Source organism: Sminthopsis crassicaudata, chromosome 3 (assembly GCF_048593235.1).
Source record: "Sminthopsis crassicaudata isolate SCR6 chromosome 3, ASM4859323v1, whole genome shotgun sequence".
Lineage (NCBI taxonomy): Eukaryota > Metazoa > Chordata > Mammalia > Dasyuromorphia > Dasyuridae > Sminthopsis > Sminthopsis crassicaudata.
In genome coordinates, this window is record NC_133619.1 from 394881728 (window position 1) to 394905471 (window position 23744).

General features: G+C 38.6%; 1 protein-coding gene across 2 annotated transcripts in view; it reads right to left on the reverse strand.

Moving 5' to 3' along the window:
* Positions 1 to 9544: 9544 nt before the first annotated feature.
* Positions 9545 to 23744, reverse strand: part of TMPRSS13 (transmembrane serine protease 13) — a 47628-nt gene continuing 33428 nt past the window's right edge. The window contains exons 7-13 of one of the 2 annotated variants that reach the window (XM_074302228.1): positions 23316 to 23359; positions 20742 to 20904; positions 19739 to 19914; positions 14896 to 14994; positions 13473 to 13615; positions 13135 to 13287; positions 9545 to 12027 (exon numbers count right to left, since the gene is read on the reverse strand). In XM_074302228.1, coding sequence (XP_074158329.1) covers positions 12001 to 12027; positions 13135 to 13287; positions 13473 to 13615; positions 14896 to 14994; positions 19739 to 19914; positions 20742 to 20904; positions 23316 to 23359 — 805 coding nt within the window. In that variant the 3' untranslated portion in view covers positions 9545 to 12000. The remainder of the gene's footprint in view (positions 12028 to 13134; positions 13288 to 13472; positions 13616 to 14895; positions 14995 to 19738; positions 19915 to 20741; positions 20905 to 23315; positions 23360 to 23744) is intronic. The other variant, XM_074302229.1, reaches the window with a different exon arrangement.

The following is a 23744-nucleotide window of genomic DNA, read 5'->3' on the forward strand; positions in this document are numbered from 1 at the left end:
GCAGTTTGGAATCATGCCGAGAAACTTCATTATCAAACTCTTTGACCCAGCTATACCACTACCAGACCTATGTTGTTAAAAAATTCAAAAAAAGAGGAAAAAGATCTCTATGTATAAAAAATATTTATAGCATCTTTTTTCATGGTAGCCAAAAATAGAAAATTAAGGAGCCATATTCCTATATAGTATATTCTTTCTTATGAAAATGGCTAAATAAATTGTGGTATATGAATATAATGCAAAATATTGTGCCATAAGAAATGATGGATTGTACAATTTCAAATGAAACTAGGAAGACCTTTGTGCCCTGATATAGAGTGGAATAAGCTGAACTATACAATTATATAATGACAACAACATTATGGAAAAAAGTACTTAGAAATACTTTAGAATTCTTATCAATGCAATAATAAACCATGAATTTTTAAGCAGAAGAGATAAACTTAAAATGGAGAAAATCTATTTTAGAATAAGGATAATATGGAAATTTATCTTACCAGACTATATGGATATATATTGAGAGATTTGTTTTTTCTTTTCTTTCTTTTTTACCTTTAATTTATTTATTTGATCAATGGTAGTAGGAAAGGAGGGAATAGGAATGAAAGAAGCAGATTAATAAAAGCAGAAAAAATAAACTTAAAATGGAGAAAATCTATAAAAGCAGAAAAGATAAACTTAAAATAGAGAAAATCTATTTTAGAATATGGATAATATGGAAATTTGTCTTACCAGACTATATGGATATATATTGAGAGATTTGTTTTTTCTTTTCTTTCTTTTTTCCCTTTCCCTTTAATTATTTGATCAATGGTAGTAGGAAGGGAGGGGATGGGAATGAAAGAAGCAGATTAATTAAAAAAACAATTTGCTACTTAAAGAAATAAATAAACATTTTTGTCTTCTCTGACCCTCCCGGAACAACTTTAGGACCCACTTAGAACAGTGAGCTGGGCTTTTACTTATATTTGGTATTTCATATTTACTCATACTGGTATTTCAGAGATAAAAGGCTTGGTTAAAAGGGAGGAAAGAGAGAGTAGGAGACATTTCTTCTTCTGGCCAAATACTCATGTTAATTGGAGACAGGAGTGGTAACCTCAAGGTGACAGTCTTAAATGGCATGAGAGGCCCCTGGAAATACCTCTGCCATAGGTGTGGTAGGATTCTGTGTCTGAGGGCAACCAGGCATCTGGCATACAGCCCACAGGGAATTTTCCACTTTTTGCATTTTTCTAAAAACTCCTAGTCCCCAGCTCATCATCTGGCATCAGGATTGGACCGCTCAGCTTTGGGGATCTTGCCTGCCCACACTACTTAGTCATGTACCCTATATCAGTAGATATTGTGGAGAAAAAAAGGTGGAAAAACACAGTGCACAAAAATCTCTCCCCCAATTTCTTCCCATTGCATAAGGACTCTTTTCCCAAGTAAATATGGAAAACAATGCTCTGTTGTATGTGGGTGGGTGTGGGTAGGGGTGGGCAACAAGGAAAGAGACCAACTGGCTGGATTATAACTGTAGCTGGCTCTTACTCCAAAGATCCCCCACTCCAAGAAAATTCCATGGAATCAAAAGAGAAGTTGTTTCCCATGCGGGTGACTATTTGATCCCCTCAGCAGCCCTCAAATTCAGATGCCCCTCTGTGATATCATTCAATCTTTCCTCATCTGGATTCCACCACTCCCCTTCCTCACCCTGCGGAGCTTGGATAAGACCTGGGAGGCTGTCATAAACATTTCTTTGATCTTTTAAAGTCTTAACTTACCAGTCTGAAGCAAAAAAAAAAATGTTTTCTCTTTTCCCAAACCCCTGGTCTTTTCCTATGCAACTCTTGGGGACCAGACCAAGCTTTTTGAAAAAATAATAATAATAACTAAAATTCAAATAAAAAAACTAGCCCCAAACCCCAAAATATCTTATAAAATATAAACAATCAAAAATTATTTTCGTATGAATAGAGCATCTGTATGTAAGCTATGGAACTCCAAATGGAGAGAGAGGCCATGTGTGGTGAGGAAATAAGAAAAAGAAAAATGAGGAGGAGGAGGGGAAGAGGAGGAAGAGGAGTAGCATCTCCCAATCTCTGCTAGAATTGGCAGGCTGGGTCCCCAGAAGAGAGCTACTGCTACTTTCAGGGTTCTAGGGATAACACTAAGAGACTGTGCTTCTCCTACTGTAGATTTTGAATGCCAAGTCCTTATTGAGTCACCCAATAGTCTTGATTAGTTTTTATCAGTTAGTTTACTCAGGTATTACTCGGTTTTAGGAAGAAATCTGGTTGAATGCAGCAGCGTATAAAAAATGGAAGTTCCCATTTGTAGCTTAGGGATGAGGTGTATATATCTGTATGTCCCCTACAGGTTTAATGTGCTATTAAAAAAAAAAAAAAAATACGGTTCTATAATTGTCTTAACAAAGATAAACCTAAATTTGAAAATTTACTTTCTTTACTTTTAGAAAAATTAAGGCTGTGTTAAGTCATATGTGACTGAGATCTGGTTCCTGAAGCTAAAACTTCAGAGTTAAGAGTGCCTGGCTTTTAGTCTTTATTTTGACCCAAAATCCTTGCCATATACAACCAACCAACCAGCATATATTACTGTGCTAGCGACATCTAGTGGGTTTATCTAATGTACTCAGTTCCTACTACAAGATGACCTGGGAGGGTTCAATTTGCATGTTCTGAGCCCTTGGACACTAAGTCCCGGGTTTGGGTTTTCTGGAGATTTCATCGTGGTCTGAGGAAGAGAATCCGACCCTGGCACTTGATGAAGATGTCACATACCCCATTCTCTCCCTACCTTTCCCCACCCCACGTTTCTCTGGGATGATGAAAATTTCAGAAGGAATCTATTAACCTACTTTCAACTATTATAAATTTCAAAAAAGGAAACTGAGAGCAAGAAAGGTTATGTTACCTATCCAAAGTCACATGGATTTCAGGGTTCAATCCAGCTCCTCCAACTCTAAATCTAGTTCATTCCTAAGGAAATGTATTCTTTCTATGACATTAGCAGGCTAACGGGACCAAGCTTCACATATATCAATACTTGGACACATGGAGGCAAACCTGGGAAATTTTGCAAATAAAATCGACTGTGTCCTTGAGCATCACTACTGTGGGGAGGGATAGGACTGAAATGTTCGATCTAGGATATATGAAGGGAACAAGAATAAGTTAGAAAAGATAAGTAGGGGAGGCAATGAAGAAAGCATCAAATTTGTAATTAGAATAATTTAATATCAAGGTTAGAATAGACTTTAGATTTAGATTTAGACTAATAAACTCCTGAATTAGAATTCCCTGACAATATTCTTAATTAAAAAGTCCTAAAAAATAAAGAATCCTTCAGACTTCTTGAAGACCTTTGATGAAGGAAAACCTAAAGAGATGGACCATTGATTCCACTGTTGGATAGTTCTCCTTGTTATGTATTTTTCCACACTAAACTGATGTTTGTCAGTTTGTAGCTACCATTCTAAATTAATAGTTCTGCCACTGGGACCAAGCAGCAAAAGGCTATTTTTCTTCCACATGAGAGCCCTTAAAGTTCCTGAATACAGTTATTATGTGCCTTTCAGTCTTTTGTTGGCTAAAGACGTCAGTTCCTTCAACCAGCCCTCACATAGTATGATATAGATATTAATAATTTGCTTTTCTTCTTTTTTTAAGTCAGATTAATCAATAGTTTATTTTTTCATAAAAGCAGCTCCTAGTTTTGGTTATTATTTCAATTTTTATTTTCAGTTTTATTGATCTCATTTAATTTTCAAGATTTTCATTTTAGTGTTTAATTGGCAGGTTTTTTTCTTTTTCTGTTTTTTTTTTTTTTAAGTTACATGCCCATTTTTCTCTTTTCATTTCTCTCTTTTATTGATGTACATTTTTAGAGATATAAATTTTCCCTTAAATAATGCTTTGGCTGCACCCCACACATTTTGGCATATTGTCTCATTGTTATCGTTATCTTTAATGAAATTGTTCTTGATTCTATGATTTGTTTTCGGTTTTTGACTCACTCATCATTTAGGATTAAAATACTTAGTTTCAGATTAATTTTTAATATGTGTTTCTATACAACCTTTTATTGATTGTAATTTTATTGCATTATAGTCTGAAAAGGATAAACTTAATATTTCTGTTTTTCTGAATTTGTTTGTCAAGTTTTTATATTCTAATACATGGTCAATTTTTGGGAATTTGCCATGTTCAACTGAAAAACATCAGCTTTTTTCTATTCCCACTTAATTTTCCTCCAGAGGTTTATCATTTCTAACTTTACTAACATTCAATTCACCTCAATTTTTTTCTTATTTATTTTATGGTTAGATTTATCTGTCTCTGAAAGGGGAATGTTGAAGTCCCCCACTGGTACAGTTTATTCTCTATTTCTTCCTGCAACTTATTTAACTGTTCCTTTGATGCTTTGCCATTTGATGCATATGTGTGTGTGTGTGTGTGTGTGTGTGTGTGTGTGTGTTTAGTATTCATATTGCTTCCTTATCTTTGGTGCCTTTGAGTAAGATGTAGTTTCTGTTATTATTTCTTTTATGTAAGTCTATTTTTGTTTTTTGTTTTTGTCTAAAGATCATGATTGTTACCCCTGCCTTTTTCACTTCAGCTAAAGTATAATAAAGTCTGTTCCAACTCCTTATTTTGGCTCTGGATATATTGCTCTGCCTTAAGTGTATTTCTGGTACACAACACATTGTTACATTCTGGTTTCTAATTCATTCTGCTATCTCTTTTCATTTTATAGGCAAGTTTATCTCATTCACATAAACAGTTATGATTTCTAACCGTTCATTTCCCTTCATCCTATTTTCTTCCATTTATCCTTCTCTCTCTCTCTCTCTCTCTCTCTCTCTCTCTCTCTCTCTCTCTCTCTCTCTCTCTCTTCTTTCTGTGTGTGTGTGTGTGTGTGTGTGTGTGTGTGTTTGTGTCTGTCTCTCTCTCTGTCTGTCTCTTTTTATCTTGTTACTCCTCAAAAGTCTGTTTTGTTCTGACTGCTGCTTCCCTTCACCCCTCCATTTCTTTTATCTCTTTTTCCTGCTAATTCCCTGTTGGGAAAGTTAGATTTCTATACCCAAATGAGTGGCCATATATTTTCTTCTCTCTTTGAACCAATTCAGATGAGTAAGGTTCAAATTACCTGCCCCCATCCTTCTCACACATTGTAAAAGCTCTTACAAGCCTCATTTATATGAGAGAAGTTTCCCCATTCTTCTTGGTCCCTTTTCCCCAGTACATCTTTCTCTTTGTGTTCATTTTTTTTAGATCCTCTCAACACAATCAACTCAGTCCTTTACTGTCTGTGTAGAGTCTTTCTAACTGCCCCCAAAATGATACAGTTTGTGGGCATTATATGTGTCATCTTCCCACATACAAATGTAAACAATTAAATCTGATTTTGTTCCTTATGGCTTTGCTTTCGCTTTTACCTTTTTATACTTTTATTTTATTTAAGAAAACTTGGAAAGTCTACATTTCATCAAATAATCATTTCCTTCCTATATGATTAAATTCAATTTTGCTGAGTTAATTATTTTTGGTTGTAACCCTAGTTCCCTTGCTCAAAATATCGTATTCTAAGCCTTCTGCTTTTTAAATGTATAAGCTGCTAAATCTTTTGTGATCCTGACTGTGGTTCCACAGTATTTGAATGCTTTCTTTCTGGCTTCTTCAGGTATTTTTTCTGATGTAGAAGTTCTGAAATTTGACTATAATATTCCTGACAGTTTTCATTTTGGGATCTCTTTTAGGAAGTGATTGCTAGATTCTTTCAATTTAATCCTTTGGTTCTAGGATACTGAGGTAATTTTATTGGATAATTTCTTGATATATGATTACCTCTTTGTTAATCACAATTTTCATTGTCTAAAAATTCTTAAATTATCTCTCAGTTTACTTTCTAAATCAATTTACTTTTTATGAGATATTTCATATTTTTCTATTTTTTATTCTTTTGACTTTGTTTTATTCTTTATGCTTCATTCAGGCATTAGCTTTCACTTGCCCAATTCTAATTTTTAAGGGGTTATTTTCATTGAGCTTTTGTGTCTCTTTTTCTATTTGGCAATTCTGATTTTTTAAGGAGTTATTTTTTCTATTTTTTAGCCTTTTACCAAGTTGTTAATTCTCTTTTCATAATTTTCTTACATCATTTCACTTTTCCCAATTTTTTGACTCTTATTTGATAGATTCTTTTATCTCTTCCAGGAATTCTTGTTGGGTTTATTTCAAATTAGAGTTTTCTTTGAGGCCTTTTCTTGTAGCTGTTTTGACATTGTCTTCTGAGTTTGTCTTGTTCTTTTCTATAGATTTTATGGCTAGATTCCTGTTGTTTTTGTTTGTTAATTTTTCATCCTATTTCTTGATTTTAAACTTTATAAGATTAGGCTTTGTTCCCAGGCTGGGAATGGGGTTGTTTCCAGGTTTTTGCACTGCTGTTTTCGGAGCTAGTTTTGAGTGTTTGGAAGTTTTCAGTTCTTCCAAGGTGGTGTGATCTAGGGACATGTGTAGATACTGATATCCTGGTCTGCTCTCTGGTCCTAACTTGGATGACTTCTAATTCCTTGTAACCACAAGAGCCACTGTTTCCCAGGACCCCTGACTCTTTGTGACCAAAGTGCTCCACCCATCCTAACTTCAACCTGGAAGTGGGGATAATCAATAGAGTTCTCAAACAATACACTGTCCTTCACCCTGCACTAGCACAGGGGTCCCCTGTAATTTCTTTCTGATCACTTGTCCAATCCTCTTATTTTTTTCTGGTTTGAGAACTCTTGAAGCTTCTGTTGCTGCTATCATTGCCCACAAGTCCCACTGCTGGTGCACTCCAGGTCAGCTCCCCATCCCATTGTCCTAGATCCTTCCAACTCTCTAAGTTGTCTTGGTCTGGAAAATGTCTCATCTGGATATTTTGTGGTCTCTGTCACCTCAGAATTTGATGTCAGGAAAAATTTTAAAGTTGTTTTCAGGGGAATGTTAGGAGTACTTGGCTATGCTTCCTCCACTTGCCTCTACAAAAGGCATGGTTTTGAGGCTCTTCACCATAGTATTCACCCTAGTCTGAATTTTCTCCTGCTTATCATCTTCTTGCCTATAACATGGCAACCAGAATCAAACATAATATGTCAGCTGTGATCTATACAGCTTCTACAGCAGGACTGACACCTCCATGGTCCTGGGTAGTAGAATTTTCTCTTGGCAACCCAATATCACTTTAATTTTTTAGCAACATTATCACAGTATTGATTCAAATAAAGTCTGAAATTCAATAACAAAAAAAATTTTTTTCAGATAAACTGCCATCTCCCCATGTATTATTTGGGTAGTTGATTTTCTGCACTCAAGCATAACTTTACTTTTATGCCTATTGAATTCCATCTTAAAATATTCACCCCAGTATTCTAGCCTGTCAATATATTTTGGCATCTTGGCTCTGCCATCCAATATACTAATCATCTCTTTCAACTTTGTGTCATCTGCAAATTCCAAAGTCTGTCATTTATGACTTTGTTCAAGCAATTGACAAAACAAGTTCAAAAATGCCTTCCAAGCAAAGGTCTCTGGAGTACCCTAATAAAGACCTTCAAAGATGCTATCTTCAGTAACTACTCTTTGGGTCTGGACATGCAATCAATTTGAAATACATCTAGCTATACTTTTTGTCCAGCCCATATTTCCCCATCTTGTCCACAAAAATATCATAAGATTAAACTCTGTATTATTCTTGTGGTCAAGATGGAGATGTGAGATTAGACAATAGTAAAATTAATTGCAGTCAGAGCTAGTTGCTAAATTTAGATAAATTAAATTACTGTGGCGAACTAAACATATTGCTAAAATATATATAAACTCAATCTATAGTAATCTCCTGATCTATCAGTTTTGTAAGTTGGCCAAAAGTTAAGTGAATTTGATTTGATATGATCTGTTTCTGATGAAACTATCCTGTTGTTTTGGGATTTTTTATGATCTTCACTTCCTTTTTTAGATGCTACTAACTATACCTTTCATAATACATTCTAGAAATTTTTTTTTACAGGAATAAAAGTAAAACTTGTAATTTTACTTTCTTTCTAGAAAAAAAAAAGAGATACTTCTCCTGTTCTCCATAATCTTTCATCAATCACACCGTTTCTTTTGGTACTTATATGGGATATAGGTTGGGTCTTATGATTTGAATTTATCAAGGGCAAATAAGTTCTCTCTAACTAACTGTCACATTTATAGTTACAACCTTGTAAATGTTCATTAACTGACTGACTGACCTATTATCCACATGTTTCCTGCCTAAATATTATTCTATTCTATTCTAAAAGCATTGTCAAAATAAAGTTGATTGAAAAGGTCTGCCTTCTCTCCATTATAAGTTTACATTTTCCATTCACCCTAAGTACACTTCTTTTCTCCGTTATACAGCTTTAAAATGAAATCAAAAATGTTTGTTGTCCTAAACTTTTTGGGGGGATTGTCTACTTAAGCAGCTCATCATTCTTACAAGAATTGACTGTCTCTTTGACTCCTTTTTCCCACTTACAATTCTTATCTCCATATTTTATACAGATTTTTTAAAAAATCTTGGGTTGCAGTTCAGTTCTTACAATCTACATTGGTCTATTGAAATAATTTCCCCCTTTTCTTCCTCAAAGGAATTATTTTTTTGTGTGTCTTCAGAATTTCATCATTGAAAGCTTATCCCCAATTTTAAGAATATCCTTTTTCTGAACCCTCTGATCTCTGCCCTCCCAAAATTCATATAAGACTACCTCTCTTTCTTTTTATCATAAATTCTAAGATGGTCCAGCCACTTTTCACTAAGCCTCACCATTTCTGCCCCAGCAACCAGTTAAGATTATTATTAAGAAGGACCTAGTCCATGCTAGTATTTTCCTTTGCTGTAGCTTGTTCTATCTTTTGAATGATTGAATTATAATTAAGACCAGCCAAGAATATAATAATAGCTTTGCCTTTGGCAGAGGGAGAGAGTTCCCACAGATGGCCAGATAATTGAAGTCCCCCATTAGTACTATCTAAGGCCTTAATACCAGGCTTTCGATCTATTTTCTAAATGTTTCATATAGTCGGGCATCCTGTCCAGGTGGTCTCTAGCACAAGGGTCAAACAGAGGCTGTAGGCTGTGCTGCTTGCAACATTTCCCAGTTGGCTGTAACCAAACTAAAATATAATGGGGAACTATTTAACAAATTAAATAAAAATACCACAGAATATATATAATATTAATATGTGATTTTCTAAGCCAATATAAGGACAGCAGCCCTTTTCTTTTTGAGTTTAATACTACTGATTTGTAGTATTCTTGTGATCACTTCTGCTGATTACTTAAATAAAATTATACTCCATGATTTGTAAGATCCTTAACAACTTTCAGGTCCAAAGATCTCTGAAATTTCCTTGCAAAATGGAAATAGCAGAGATGTAAAAGGCCATAAATTTAGTTTTTGATAAAGGAGGAAAGAAAGGGAAAAGGAATAAAAAAAAAAAAAAGAATCAGGACTGAGGTAGGAACAAAATGAGGGATGTTTGGGGCTTTATTTTGTCAATTTGATTCAAGAAATATTTAATAACCACCTACTTTGTACAGACACTGTGCTAGGAACACAAAAACAATCCTGCCCTCAAAGAGCTTACATTCTACTGAAATACAGGAGCCAAGGAGCAACAAGCACATTGGTAAGTAAATAAAAATATATATACAAAATAAATATAAGCTAATTTCAGGGGAACACTAATAATGGAAAAATCAGGGACGGCCTGTTGTAGGAGGCAAAATGTGAGCTGAATGCTAAAGGGAACTACAGATTCCAAGAGGAGAGTGAGGAGAGAGAGCATTCCAAATACAAACCAGGGACATGAAATGTTGAGAATGTAAATGGGAGGAGTGTGAAATCAGTCTGGAAAGACAGATTGGAGCCAGGCTTTCTGATGAGGCAAGTGGGACCAATGGAAGGGGAGCTATGTGGTCACAGTATGCTTTGGGACTCTCAGTTTGGCAGCTTGGTGGAAGATATATCAGAGAAAGGAGAGGAAGCAGAAGTGGAGAAGCAGCGGGTAATAAGGAGCAAGGTGGAAAGGACCAATGACTTGAGGTTGTGAACCAAGTATCCCAAAGATGCTGGTAATTTGCCAGAAATAGGAAAATTAGGAGAGATAGGATGAGGGGACAAGAACTTGGAATCCGGGACTGTCCTGCTAAGTCCTGGTGTCATGTTGCAGAAATGTGGCTGGGCACCCTCATGACCATGAAAGGAAGCCACCATAAGGCTGCCTCAGGCTAAGAAGGAAACCTGGTTTTGAGGTCAGCAACCCATGATGACTCCCTAAAGTTGAACACATTTTATTGTTGGAGCAGTTTGTGTGATGTAGGAAAAGGAAAAGAATATCCCAAGGAAAGGGGCCGGCATCCCCTACAGGGACATTAGCCAGTACATCTCAGGGCAGTGATCCCTGCTTTGGCAAAGAAGTGCCAGGATGTGGATAGAACTTGGTTTCTCTGCTCTGATTCTTCTCTTGCTGATGACCCCAAGCATAAGCAAGGAAGCCCCCCACTTCCCACAAGCGGATTGTTCCCTTTTTCTGCACCTGCTGCCCCATCTTCTGGCTCAGAGGCCCATGAGGGAGCAAGAGGTACTCCTGGGAGAATGAGAAGTGTGCAAGAAGAGGAAAAGACATTGTCCACATGTTCAGTATCTGGAGGGAAACGGGAAGCTGTCCACACTAGTATCTTCTGGGAGCAAAACCAGCTTGGATCCTCAGAAAGAGCAGTGGGGAGATGAGAGCAGGGGATGTACATCCAAGCTCATACAAAGGGGCCACATGGTCACACCCAAAGGGGAGAAGAGGAAAGCCTCTAGGGAATCTTAAGGCACTGAGGGCTTGGGAAAAGCCCGTGATAGGAAAGATGTATCTGTCCACAGGATTTTGCCAGGGATTCTCAGAAGCCGGGGCAAGGTCCCAAATCTTTACCACTTCCAGCCCTCGAGTCTTTCAGGTGGGGAAAATGTGGTTCACTTGCTGGGAGCCAAAGGAAAAACCAGGTATCTCAGAAGCCTGGCAAGTCTAAAGGAGTCCTAGGGGGACCTCTTGGACTCTGATGCCTTCTGGCAAAGTCCAGCTGCAGACTATGGACACAGGAGAGACTGGGAGGAAGATGTTGGCTCTGAGATTCTGTGAAGACCTCAAAAATATCTATCTAATTTCTTTACGATTCTTAAAAAAAAAAAAAAATCAGCCCTGAGATGGTTGAGCAGCAGACACAGTTTACTTTATAGCTGCTTCATTGACAGTCATGAGGTGGGATGGTTGATATGGTAGATTGAAGCATTAGAAGGACAATGGGGAGAGGTCCGGAGAGCCTTTACTAGATGGACATTGCAGATCCAGCTGAAACTTCCTTCTGGAAAACCATTATCTAAGGGCTAAGGGAGAATTTGTTTCACAGGCCCTCTACACACAGCCCACCTCCAGTACGGCTGCAGACTAAAGAATTGAGTGCCTTTGTCAACTTGTCTTTTTGCCACAATCCAGAAGTCAGAAATAATAAGAGCAGGAGAATGTATAGGTCATTGAAGGTATCTCCAAAGCTCCTCCATGACCCTGTTTGCTGAATCCAACCATGTCAACTCCTTTCCCTCTCTAAACTGGTGTGGATATCCCTGTTGAAAAGATCCATGGAATTCAAGGTCAACTCTTCCAATATTTTCCAGTTTGATTATGAAATTAGGCTCTTTTCCACTGTAATAATGTTGCCCAGCTTGGGAAAGCAGGGACACATAGGCACACAAACATACACACTTGTACATGCACACACACATACGTAAACCCATTGAATGAGATAATAAAGTTACTGAAAAGCATCTTTTGGGTCCACATTTCCAGGTGATACTGGAGAAATCCCTGTTGCTTAAGTCACAGGTAAGAGCCTTCAGAGTCACTGCTATGAGATGATCTGGCTTGCCATGCCAGCTGTTTAGGACTTCTGGCCCCGCACCTCACCCTGTGAATGGAAGAAAAATACAGAGCTCATTAGAAGGGCACTGAGGAATTCTCCTTGCCCTACTTAAAATGCATTTGTTCCCTGCCTCTCAGTTCATGTATCCATTCTGATCCTATCTTGGTAAATGGAATAATATATTGGCTTATGCCCAATTTCTTTATACTACTTTTTAGTTTTTCTCAATGCTTTTTTTTTTGCCAAATAATGAATTCTTATCCCACAATATCCCACAATATTGCCTTTACCTTTCTCAAATACAAGATCATCATATTTATTTGTTAAATTTGTTAAAACTATACGTATTTATCTTCTGTTCCATTGAACTAACTTTCTTTTTCTTAGCCAGGATAATGAAAAGTGAAATGATCAGAACCAAAAGAACATTGTATACAGTAAAAACAATATTGTTTTAAGGATGACTTTGAGGGGCAGCTTGGTGGCAGCACTAGTATTGGAATCAAGAAAACCTGAGTTCAAGTTTGCTTTAGATACTTAACATTTAATAGCTATATGACCCTAAGCAAGTCACTTAATCCTAAATTCCTTGCCAATAATAATAATGATTTTGAATGAATAAGTCATTTTGATTAGCATTAATGTCCAAGTTAACTATATGAAGAAAGATGCTATCTGCATCCAGAGAAAAAATGATAAATAGATGTACAGAATAATTATATATGTTTATATATACATATATATGTATACTTATACCTATTTGTGTCTAATAGTAGCTATCTCTGGGAGGGGGGAGAAAAAACAGGGGGGAAAGGAAATTTACATTATACTTTGTTGTGTATTTAAAAGAAATAGCAAGTTTATATAATGGATTTGTGGTTTCATGTGCAATAATCATTTAAAAATTGTAATATGTTATAGAAATGCTTGTTTTATGCCATAATGTTTCAGTAATTAATGTTACATTTTGATTATTATAGTAAATTATTATTATTATCTGTTTTATAACAAAATATATCTCATTAATTATGTAACAGTTTTCAAATGTCAAAAAAAATAATAAAAAGACTGGTATCCAATCAAACTGGACTATTGGAGAGCAAGGTCTAATACCCCCACCTCTCTCTAAAGAGCATTTTCTAGTTTTCTCACCTCCATTTTGCTATAAATCCAATGAAGGACTTCTGTCACTTTGGTATATACACCAGGTTTGTTCTTCTGGCCACAGCCTGTGCCCCAGCTGGTCACACCTGCGAGGTACCATCGGTTGTTCCTCTCACACACCAGTGGTCCCCCACTGTCCCCCTATAAGGAGAAGAAAGTGGTCACAAAGAGGGAAACCAGATTCTTCCCCAGGTATCTTAGGCATCTTACTATAGGGAAGCTTGAGTCTCCATTCCCCCTTTCCCCCAAATCTCCTCACTCTATCCCCTGAGACATTAGAATCCACTGTCCCCTCCCTCTCACCCAAATAGAAGTCATTCCCTCACCTGGCAAGAATCTCTCCCTCCACGAAGGTCCCCAGCACACATCATTCGAGGAGTCAGGTAATTATCGTAGACCAAATAATTATTGCACTTATTAAAGTCAATGAGATTGACTTGAACCTCTCGCAGGTAAGGGGAAGTCTTCTCTTCATGAAAAAAATGTGAGAAAGGGGGAGCAAGAAAAATGGGGAATGAAACCCAGAGTTTGATTTCCAGCCTCCAAAGCCAGTCCAACCTAGCCCAACCCATTCTCCACAGCGCCCGTGACCGGGGAGATCTCCTGGGGTTGTAGAAACCTTTTTGTTGGGGTCTTCCAAGTGTTATTGCTCTTTATACTTGACCCTAGACCCAAGTTAAATATATACCCCTCAATACACCTCTATAGATTCTAGTTGACACTCATAAACGTATACAGATACACACACACACATAATACTTTGATTTTGCATAAACTAGTCTACAAGGCACCTTCACATACCTGCACTGGTCCTCAAAAAAGTTCCTTGAAGAAAGCAGGTCAACTATCCTCATTCCCATTCTACTGATAAGGAAATTAAAGTTGAATGAGGTTGCCTTAAGTCATCTGACTGGTAACGGGGAACCTAATTCTTTTACTTCCAATATGCTATATTACCTTGTTTTCTGCATATGCTGCATTCATGCATATATAACCCCCCAAAATACCCTGCAGTTACACATGCATACACACAAAAAGAAACACTAACTTTACACAGGCATATAAACACAGACTTCTCTTACAGAGACCAGAAGCCTCCATCTGGTTCCTATCCCACTGCTGCACTTCCCCCAAGCCTTTCAATCTAAGAAGCCATAGAACACAATCATCATCATCATCAAAATGTATTTATATGTGCCCTAAGCATTTTGTGCAAAACATTTTATGTTATGTTATCTCATCTTACCAACCTTAATAACAACAAGTAATTGTTGCTATAATCCTCATTTTACAGATAAGGAAACTGAGGCAAACAGCCAAGTTAAGTGACTTACTCAGACTCATACAGCTAATATTTGAGGCAGAATTTGAATTCGGATTACCTTGATTTTAAGTACAATATTCTATTTTACTGCATTTAACACCAAAGACTTAAAGCTAAGCTGCCTGCCAGGACTCCTGGCTCTTTATGGTCAGTGATCTGTAGTAGTGACTATTGCTAGGGTCCTCCACCTCTCTCCAGAGGCAGATAACTTCCCTCTGGAATGCTCAGACCCCCGGTGCTAGTGGCTTCCCTTGCTCACAAGATCCCTAACTAGATTCTGGGGCGCAAGCCCCCCAATCTTATTCCCCACAGGTTATGGTCACTTCTGTACATAGCTCCCCTCTGGTTCAGGGCAGGGAAAGTAAGACTGTGACTCAGGCTGCCCACCACCAGCCACTGTCTCAGCATCACTGCTGGCTCCTTACCATCCGACTCCTTCGTCTTGCCAAAGCCTGTGATCCAGCAGGTCTCATTAAGACTGAAGGTTTGCCCATGCATAGGGAGGCAGGCAGGATGGACGTGAGCTACAATAAAGACACAACAGCATCAGCCCAAGCCCAGCACTGGAATTTTTTTTTCAATTTTTATCATAGGTATATAATCCACCAAAGGAAAAGGAAAAAAAAAAAAAAAAAGAATCCATCAAATGCCCTAAAAATCCTTGTTCTTCCCTCACCATGCTCCTGTGTCCCCCAGAGATCTCGGAACCCTCATGAAACCTGACACTGACCCCATGCCTTTTCTCAAGGAGGTCTCATGCCTCTAGGACTTCCTCTTCCCTTTTCACACATATACACATTGAATTTGAGAGTAAGAAGGAACTCTAAGCCTACAGCCATCCATACTTTGGTTTTACCCCAGTCCCAAGATCAGTGTTCAGACCACCCAGAGCCATGATAGGATTAAGTGTGTGGGCTGTGGACACTGAGCATCCTGGAAGCAGCTCCTTTGCTGCACACTGCGGCTCTCTTGTACCATCCATGCAATAGAGGGACATCTACCTGACAGAGCGCACACGGGACAGTGCTTTGTAGTCAGGGGGCACTTTTTACACTCTTTATTTTAGAGAGAAGAAAGCAGTAGTCTGAATTCCTGGACATCCAGGCCAATGGTCCGGCCTCCTAGAGCTATACCCATTCCACTCTGGTGATGGTGTCTCCCCCTTATCCCTGAGATTAATCCACAGAAGGAGGATCCAAGGAAAAGGGCTTCTAATTTGTTTACCATGGCTCCAACTCCAGCAAAATGCATAGAAGAACACTGAATAGAGAATCAAAAGATCTTGGTTCAAGGCTAAGTTCTGGCTTTTGCTAAGTATCTATGACCTTGGGGAAGCTACTTCTGTCCCCAGGCCTGTTTTTCAAATGAAGATTTGAAAACTGATTACTTGATCTCTAATTCTTTCTAAAATGTGGTCTTGAGCATGTCTGAAAATGCTTATTAAATTAAATTTCACACCTAGCAAATCTCTCAAGTATGGGTCCTTCCACTGCTTTCTCTGTTTTCCATTATGGGCCTCATAGGCAGAGGTTTTGTTTTTTTTTTTTTTTTTTCCCTCCAGCCTCCTTCTCTTCCCTTCAAAAGTTGTTTAAACTTTCCCATTACAGACTTTTCCTGCACAGGAATGAGTATTTCCTCTTGATAGTCTAAACATATTTTAGAGATGACAAGTTATCACACTTGAGACTCCCCCACCAATATCTAACCTGCATTCCTCAAAAGGGGACCCTCAAAATGGAAATCACTGAGGCAGGTCTTGTGATGGTCACAAGCCCTGGGTAGGCTTCCCGGGATCTCCCTGTGCCCCACTTCCAGTCCCACCCTATGCACCAGACCTCAATTTCCTCCTCATTCCAATGGACTAATTGCAATGACTCATGGTGTCATCTTCATAATTAAAGAACCAGATATCAGCCAGTACCCCAAGTCCCAAGAGCATGACAGTGGCAGGATTAACAAGGTTAAGATTCCTGGGACCTCCTGCTGGCACATGTTAGACACAGAGGAGGCATATTCCCACTATTCCTTCATTTCTTCACACCTTTGTAGGGCCATAAGATCAAAGATCTGAGAGTGTAAGGAATTCCCAACCTTTTTATTTTGCTCATGAGCAAACTAAAGTTCAAGGAAGCTAAGTAAGTTGCAGTAAACTGTCAGAGGTTAGATTTGAACCCAGGTTCTCTGTCTCCAGAGCTCTGTGTTCCTTGTACTCATTTTATGGGCAAAGACCTTGATTAGGGAAGTGATTTTTTTTTCATTGTCACATGGCTAGTTAGTGAGAGGAACAGAATTGGAGCCCAGAGGTTCTGACTCCAAAGTGTTCTTCCCACAGCATCAGGATTGATTGCAGGTCTTCATTCTTTTTTCCCTCTTCCCCAATTCTTCCCCATCTTTCAAAACCCAAATCAAGTGTCTCCTCCTCCATAAAGCCCCTCTTCGTAGCACAAATTACAGTGATTGCTATCCCTCCTTTGAACTTCCAAAATCCTTACTACCTGAATCCTTCTTTTGGTACTTATGAAAACTCTCTCCCTCCCCATCCCTACCACTGAAAGAACAGGAAAAACAAAACCATGCACATGAAGTCAAACTCAATTCCTGTGTTGACTATGTCCAAATCAAAAAAAATAAAAGTTTCAACCGGCAGTCTTTCACTTTCTATCTATAAAGAGGGATAGCACACACTTTTAAGAGTCATTTGACATTGTGTGGGTGACATTCCCAGATATTCTGGAAAGCAAAAGTGGAATTATGCCCCCTCAAAAGTCACAAAATTGTTCATACCCTTTAATCCAGTGGTAACACTACTATAACTATGTCCCAAATAGATCAAAGAAAGATAAAAAGGATTCATATATACAAAAATACTTATAGCAGCTCTTTTTGTGGAACATCAAGGGATTGGAATAAATTATGGGATGTTAATATAATGGAACACATTAGAAATGATGAATGGGATAAATCAAGAGAAACCTAGGAAAATTTGTATGTACTGAGGCCGAAGGATGTGAGAAGAACCAGGAGAACAATTTATAGAAAGATAATAATAGTATAAAGACCAACAAATTTGAAAGACCAACTATAATTCCAGAGGCCTGATAAGGAAGAATGGTGGCGATGGACTCCTCAAGAGGTAGATAACTTATAGGACATGACCAATGAAGGAATTTGTCTTGTTTGACTATGAATTTTTGTTTAAAGAGACTGGTTTTTCCTCTTCTTTTTTTCAATAAGGGGCAGAGGTAAAGAAAGATGATAATGAAAAAAATAAATTCTTGCTAATTGAAAACAAAAAGAAAAGAAAATAACAAAAACAAACTGAACAAAAATAAAATAATAATGCAGATATTTGATCTTTCCAGCTGGATTGAAAACTCCTGGAATCTAGGGGTCACAGAGAGAAAGTAAGGGATAACAGCTTCTGTGAAACAGACCCAGGATTTTTTAATGCAATGCATGCTCAATATGAGCCAACAGAACAGCAAAGCACTCTCAAACCTGGTAGTTCCTTGACTAGTTCAGGGGGTCTATTCTTGCATTGGCAAGAATATTCTCTCTACTCACAAAGTTTACAGCTTTTCTTTGCCATAGGAGTTAATTTTCATGAATTCCTGTGGCCCAAAGATACAACATCTAGGTCAGCATCCAGACCAGTACAAAAAGCCTCTATAGTCAAAATCTTTCAGCACATTAGGAGGTACCATAACATATGCTCCATTGGTCAGGATCACCTCCATGCTATAATGTAACCGCAGAAAAGGACTTCAGGTAGAGGTGGCCCAAATACAATCGTGGGCTATATCAGTATAAGCATAAAACAAGTGAGGTGTAAGTCCCTCTGAATTCTACCCTCACTAGACTCTGCTTTGGATATGGTGTTCAATTCTCTGAGCACCATATAAAAAGTTGGAGGAATTTAGGATTAGAATAACTAATTTAGGAATTAGTTAGAGATAACTTAACGGAAACATAATAGTTGTCTTCAAATATTTGAAGGAATGTCACCTGGAAGAGGGATTAGATTTGCTTTCTTAAAAAGGAACATGACTAGAAGCTTCAGATTTCATCTCAATATAATTAAAACCTCCCTAAAAATTAGATATTTGAGAGCAAGATGGAGCTCCTCAACGAGTAATTAAATTCCCCATAAGAACATTTAAGAACAGGGTTAGATGACATTTCTTTTAGATATTGTAGAGGAAATTAGTATTCAGACAAGACTAGATGACCCTGATCTCTGCTTGTTGAATCCATACCCATTTTCCAAAATACTGCTCTAATAATCTCTATAAACTTTTCTGTGGTACCACCAGCCCAAAATTATCTTTTCAAGATTCTCAGACTCTTTTGGTTTTTACTCTATTTCTCCATGGCATCTATAATGTATTTATTACATGTTTGTGTTTAAAATACTTTGTATTCATTTCTTATAAATTCTATAATTGTATTTGTTCATCTCCATCAGTAAAACGTAAGTTCTTTGAGGGTAGGGATCTTCACTTTTGCTTTTGTCTTCCCAGTGCTTAGCACAAAGTAAGTGCTAAATAACTGTTGATTGATTCATATATATGCGCCATGTGACCCATGCCATGTGATATCATGGGGAGCTAGGTGGTACAGTGTGGGAAACTTATCTTCCTGAGTTCAAATCTGGTCTCAGACACTTATTAACTAGGTGATCTGGACAAGTCACTTAACCCTGTTTGTCTGTTTCCTCATCTATAAAATGAGCTGGAGAAGGAAATGGCAAATCACTCTGACATCTTTGCCAAGAAAATCCCAAATGGGGTCATGAAGAGTTGGACGTGGCTGAAAAAAAAAAATTGAACAACAACAGCATGCCATCATCATAAATGAGATTATATAATGCCTTAAGGTTTGCAAAGCACTTAAAACATGCTTTCCTTTGCTCTTCACAACGAATCTAAAAGCCAGTGCTGCACGTATTATTATTATCCTGTTTTACAAATGAGGATACTGAGACTGGGAGAAGTTGCCCAGAGACACATAACTAGTATCAGAAGGGAGATTGAAGTCCAATTGTTCCTGTCTCAAACCTAACTCTCCATTCACTGTATCATGAAAACAGTCTCAAGTTTCATCATGTTCTCTCCCTGTCTCCCTTCCTCCATACCCCAATGTTTTGCACACAGTAGGCACTTAATTAATGCTTAATGAATGAATGAGTGACTTAATGGAGGCTACAAAGCTTTCTCTTTCTCTGGTATCATCTCCAGGGAGATCTGGGAAGAAGGATCTTGAACTCACCAGAAAGGGTCAAGGGTTTGTCAAGCTTCATGAGAGCAATGTCATAATCATCCTGCTCATCAGTATAGTTGGAATTGATGATAATCTGGGAGACAGAGGCTGCTTCAGGCAAGTGGAGCAGGTTAGTGGTCCCAGCATATACTTTCCAGCCCTCTAAGATCTTCTCTCGGGTCCTGCTAGAACAATAGTGAGAGTGGTATTGTGACCAGACGCCCACCTGCCCTGGCTGGCAGGTAACATCCAACCTCATTGGAAGCTCAGTGGTAAATGGGAGGGCCTTTCGGAGGGACAGAGTTTTTAAGGGTTCACTCACTCTGAGCTCCTGCCTCTTACTACACAAGCTAAGCAGAATACCTACTACTGCTGCTCCTCTCCCACCCAAAAATCCAGACACCGGGACAGCTGTCCATCCCTGACACCCCTGTGCCAGAAGGGATGCAAATGGGAAATTGCTCCTGTTCGATCCTTTCCCCATGAGCTCTGATTCAGTGGTTGCTGCCACAAGAAAGCCACCTTCTTGACTCCATTTCACAAATGCAATCTCATTTTCTCAGTAGGTTGAGGCTGCTTTTTCCCCCTGCCATCTTCCCCTTCTGAAATGTCCCAAGAGAGATGAGGAGAAAGAATGTTGAACTTAGCATCACAGGACCTGAATTCCAGCCTTCAGACTTGCCATTTCTGAAATCATTTAACCTTTCTCCACTTTCTAATCTGCAAAATAAGTGCTTTGGGCCAGAGTTCTAAGATGCCTTCTAGCTCTAGGCCCATGGCCTCGAATCGTGTTATTTAATTTTCATTCTACAGAAGAGATGAAGCTCCTGAGAGAGCAGTAGCATCTTTAACCTCCCCCTGACTGTGAGCATGACCAGCTGAGATAGCCCAGATGCATGGAGGAGAAGGAAATTCTTCACTTGGGAGTGTGTCCCAGCCCTTACCAACCATGCTAGTTTGGAAATTCCCTGCCCAGCCTAGCCCACTCTGCCCGTCCCAGATCCTCACTTACACAAAGAAGCAGTGGGCGGCTGTGAGCACCCACTGGGCATCGATGAGGGTCCCCCCGCAGATGTGAGTGGTACCGAACTGGAGACTAACTTGCCAGGGCCATTTGTTCTCAGGGGCCAGGGCTCCCCCCACAATCCGCCCAGTCATGACCCTCATACCACAGCCTGTGAAGGAAAAAAGAAGGGGAGAGACCTAGAAACTCTGATTCTTCACTGGGCTCCTCAACCTGGGCTCCCCGCTGTTCCTTCCTGGGCCCAGGAAAGGCTGAGAAGCCCCACCCCTGCAAAACACACCCACCCACACCCGCTGCATCATGTCCCAAACATGACCTGGCTTTATCATTTCCTAGTCTCACATTGCAAAACTGCAGGGACCTGCTTTGGGCATCAGTCACTTTGAGGATTGTCTAGTATTTGGAGATTCCAATGAGATAACATATGTAAAGCACTTAGTAAAATTCAGTGCTATTTAAAAATCTGTGAGGGTGGTGTAGTACTCTGTTGTTGTTTTTAATTATTCTCTCTAGTCTCTGAAGGCTATGACACTTCCTCTCTTTTTCAATCTAATTTTAATATCATTCTTAAGCAATATTTAATTAGGAGAATAAATCTATTTTTAAAATAATCATGTGATATACTTCAAAGCCCAGATTAAATATGTTTTAATTTATTTTAAATTATATTATATATATTTTATCCTCTACTCCATAGCTCCCAGATAACTGAGGATAACTCCTTATTCTGATTTAGCATATTCAAACAATCTATTTCATCAATGAGTTTCTTTGGTGATAGGTAATATGCAGGGGTAAATGCCATCGATAGAAATGCCAGGCCTGGAGTAGGGAAGGCTTATCTTCATGAGTTCAAATCTAGGCTAAGGCATTTAATGGGTGATTCTAGGCAAGTCACTTTGTTTCCCTCAGTAAAATAAGCTAGAGAAGGAAATGGCCAAGAAAACAGAAAATAAGGTCACAAAGAGTCAGAAAACTGACTAAAAACAATTGAACAACAACAATACTCTGGGGTATGTTGGTAAAAGTTTAACAAGGAAAAAAATATTTGCATACGTGCTTTAAGTTTAATCAACATGACACTTTTTTAAAGTCCAGACAAACAGCAAAGTCATAAATCAAGCCCTAATTTGTAGCAATAGCCCATTGTTAGAGCTGGCTCAAGCACATACATGCTAATAGGGGAGCAAACTTCAAACAAAGCACAGATTGGACAGAATTCCTCTAGAGGTCAGCGGTCCAGAAGCCAATGAGGAAGTTTACACTTTTTGTGATGCGGGCAGAGGGAAGAAATGATAGCTAAGTGAGCTTTTGGGTGCTCTGTCTACTAAGAGACACATCTGAGCTAAGACTCCTGCTTACTTACCCTTGTTCTTTTGAACAATGTTGTCAGAGTCAGATAGAAATGGGGCCACTAATCTGTACATAAGGATTTCTGCAGTTCACAGATTGACTTAGTTTTAAAATGTTATGTCACTTATATTTTGTCGTACTTTTTTTCCCAATTACATTTTTATCTGGGCCAGGCTGTGTTTTAGAGTAAGCTACATGTTTGACATTTCTGTCTTATAATACAATAGATTAAATATTCCCTTCTGGGCCTGAGTGCATTAAGCTCCACTCTGACCACAGTCAATGGAAATATGAAGCCATCATTCTGGGAATACAATGTGACATTGAGAGATTCCAGCCCTCTTCCAAAAGCCTGGCTTATATTTTGTAATGTTATTAGTAAAAGTAACACTGGCTAGCATTTACAAAGTACTTTAAGATTTGCAAACTGCTTTATAAATGTGATCTCTCATTTGACCTTCACAACTACCCTGTGAGGAAGATGCTATAAATATTCCCATTTTACAGATCACAAAGTTAAGGCAGACCAAGGTAAAGCGACTTGTCCAGGTGCCACAGAAAATGAGTCTCAGAAGCAGGATTTAAACTCAGGGCCTCTGACTTTTCAGTGCTTTTTCTCCTGCATCAGAGTGATGTTAGGTTAGAGGTAGACTGTCCAATCAGTAATAATGACTCATGTTTCTCTAGCACTTCACAGCTTACAAAGCATCTTCTTTATAACAGGCCCATGAAGTAGGTAATATAGATATTATGATTCCCATTTCACAGACGAGAATACTAAAGCTCAGAGGGCCAGCATGGTATAGGAAGGGGCACTGGTTTTAGAATCAGGAAGAAGTAGATTTAAATCCTGCCTCACACACTTATCTATGTGACCATCCCTATTTGTCTCAGTTTTTTCAACTTGTAAAATGAAAAAAATTGGACTTAATGGCTTCTAAATTTCTTTCAAATTTTAATCCTATGACCCTATAAATGGCTCCCCTACAGCCCCATAGCCAGCAAGTATCAGAACTCTTGATTTCTGATTCTTTTTGCTCCTATCCTGATATTCCATAAAAAGCTGTGTCTCTCAAGTAGTCTGTGGTCCAGAGCCACAGAAGCCTAGCCACACACTCCCCTCCAATTCCCTGATGCTGCTTTTAGCCCAAACCTGGCTCCCAGTGGGGCCGGTTCTACTCTGATCCAACAAAAAGGAAATCTTCTTACGGGTGCACTGAAGAGAGATGAACTGATGGGAAGGGCAGTCAGACCTAGAGAAGGAGATACACAAAAAGGTGGGAAGCAAAAAGGACAAAGTCATCACCCCAAGAGCCTCCCCTGATCCCCCCAGTCGATCTGTATTGCTACTACTGCAGCCATGCTGTTAGAATTCACTTCACATAAAAAGTCTAATAATACCAATCCTTACAGGACGAGCTGACTCACTGCCAGTAGAGCTAGCTATTAAATGTTGTTCTTGGGCAATCAGTTGCTCTTGTGGCTCAAGACCTGCGCTTGCCAGGATAGATGGGTTCCATAATTTATCTCTGAATAAATCTGATTTGTGGAATCTATGAGGGTGGTGTAGTTGGAAAAGTCCTGAAGTTGGACTCAGAAAACCTTGATTAGAATCCCAGCTTAGCTACCTTTTGACTG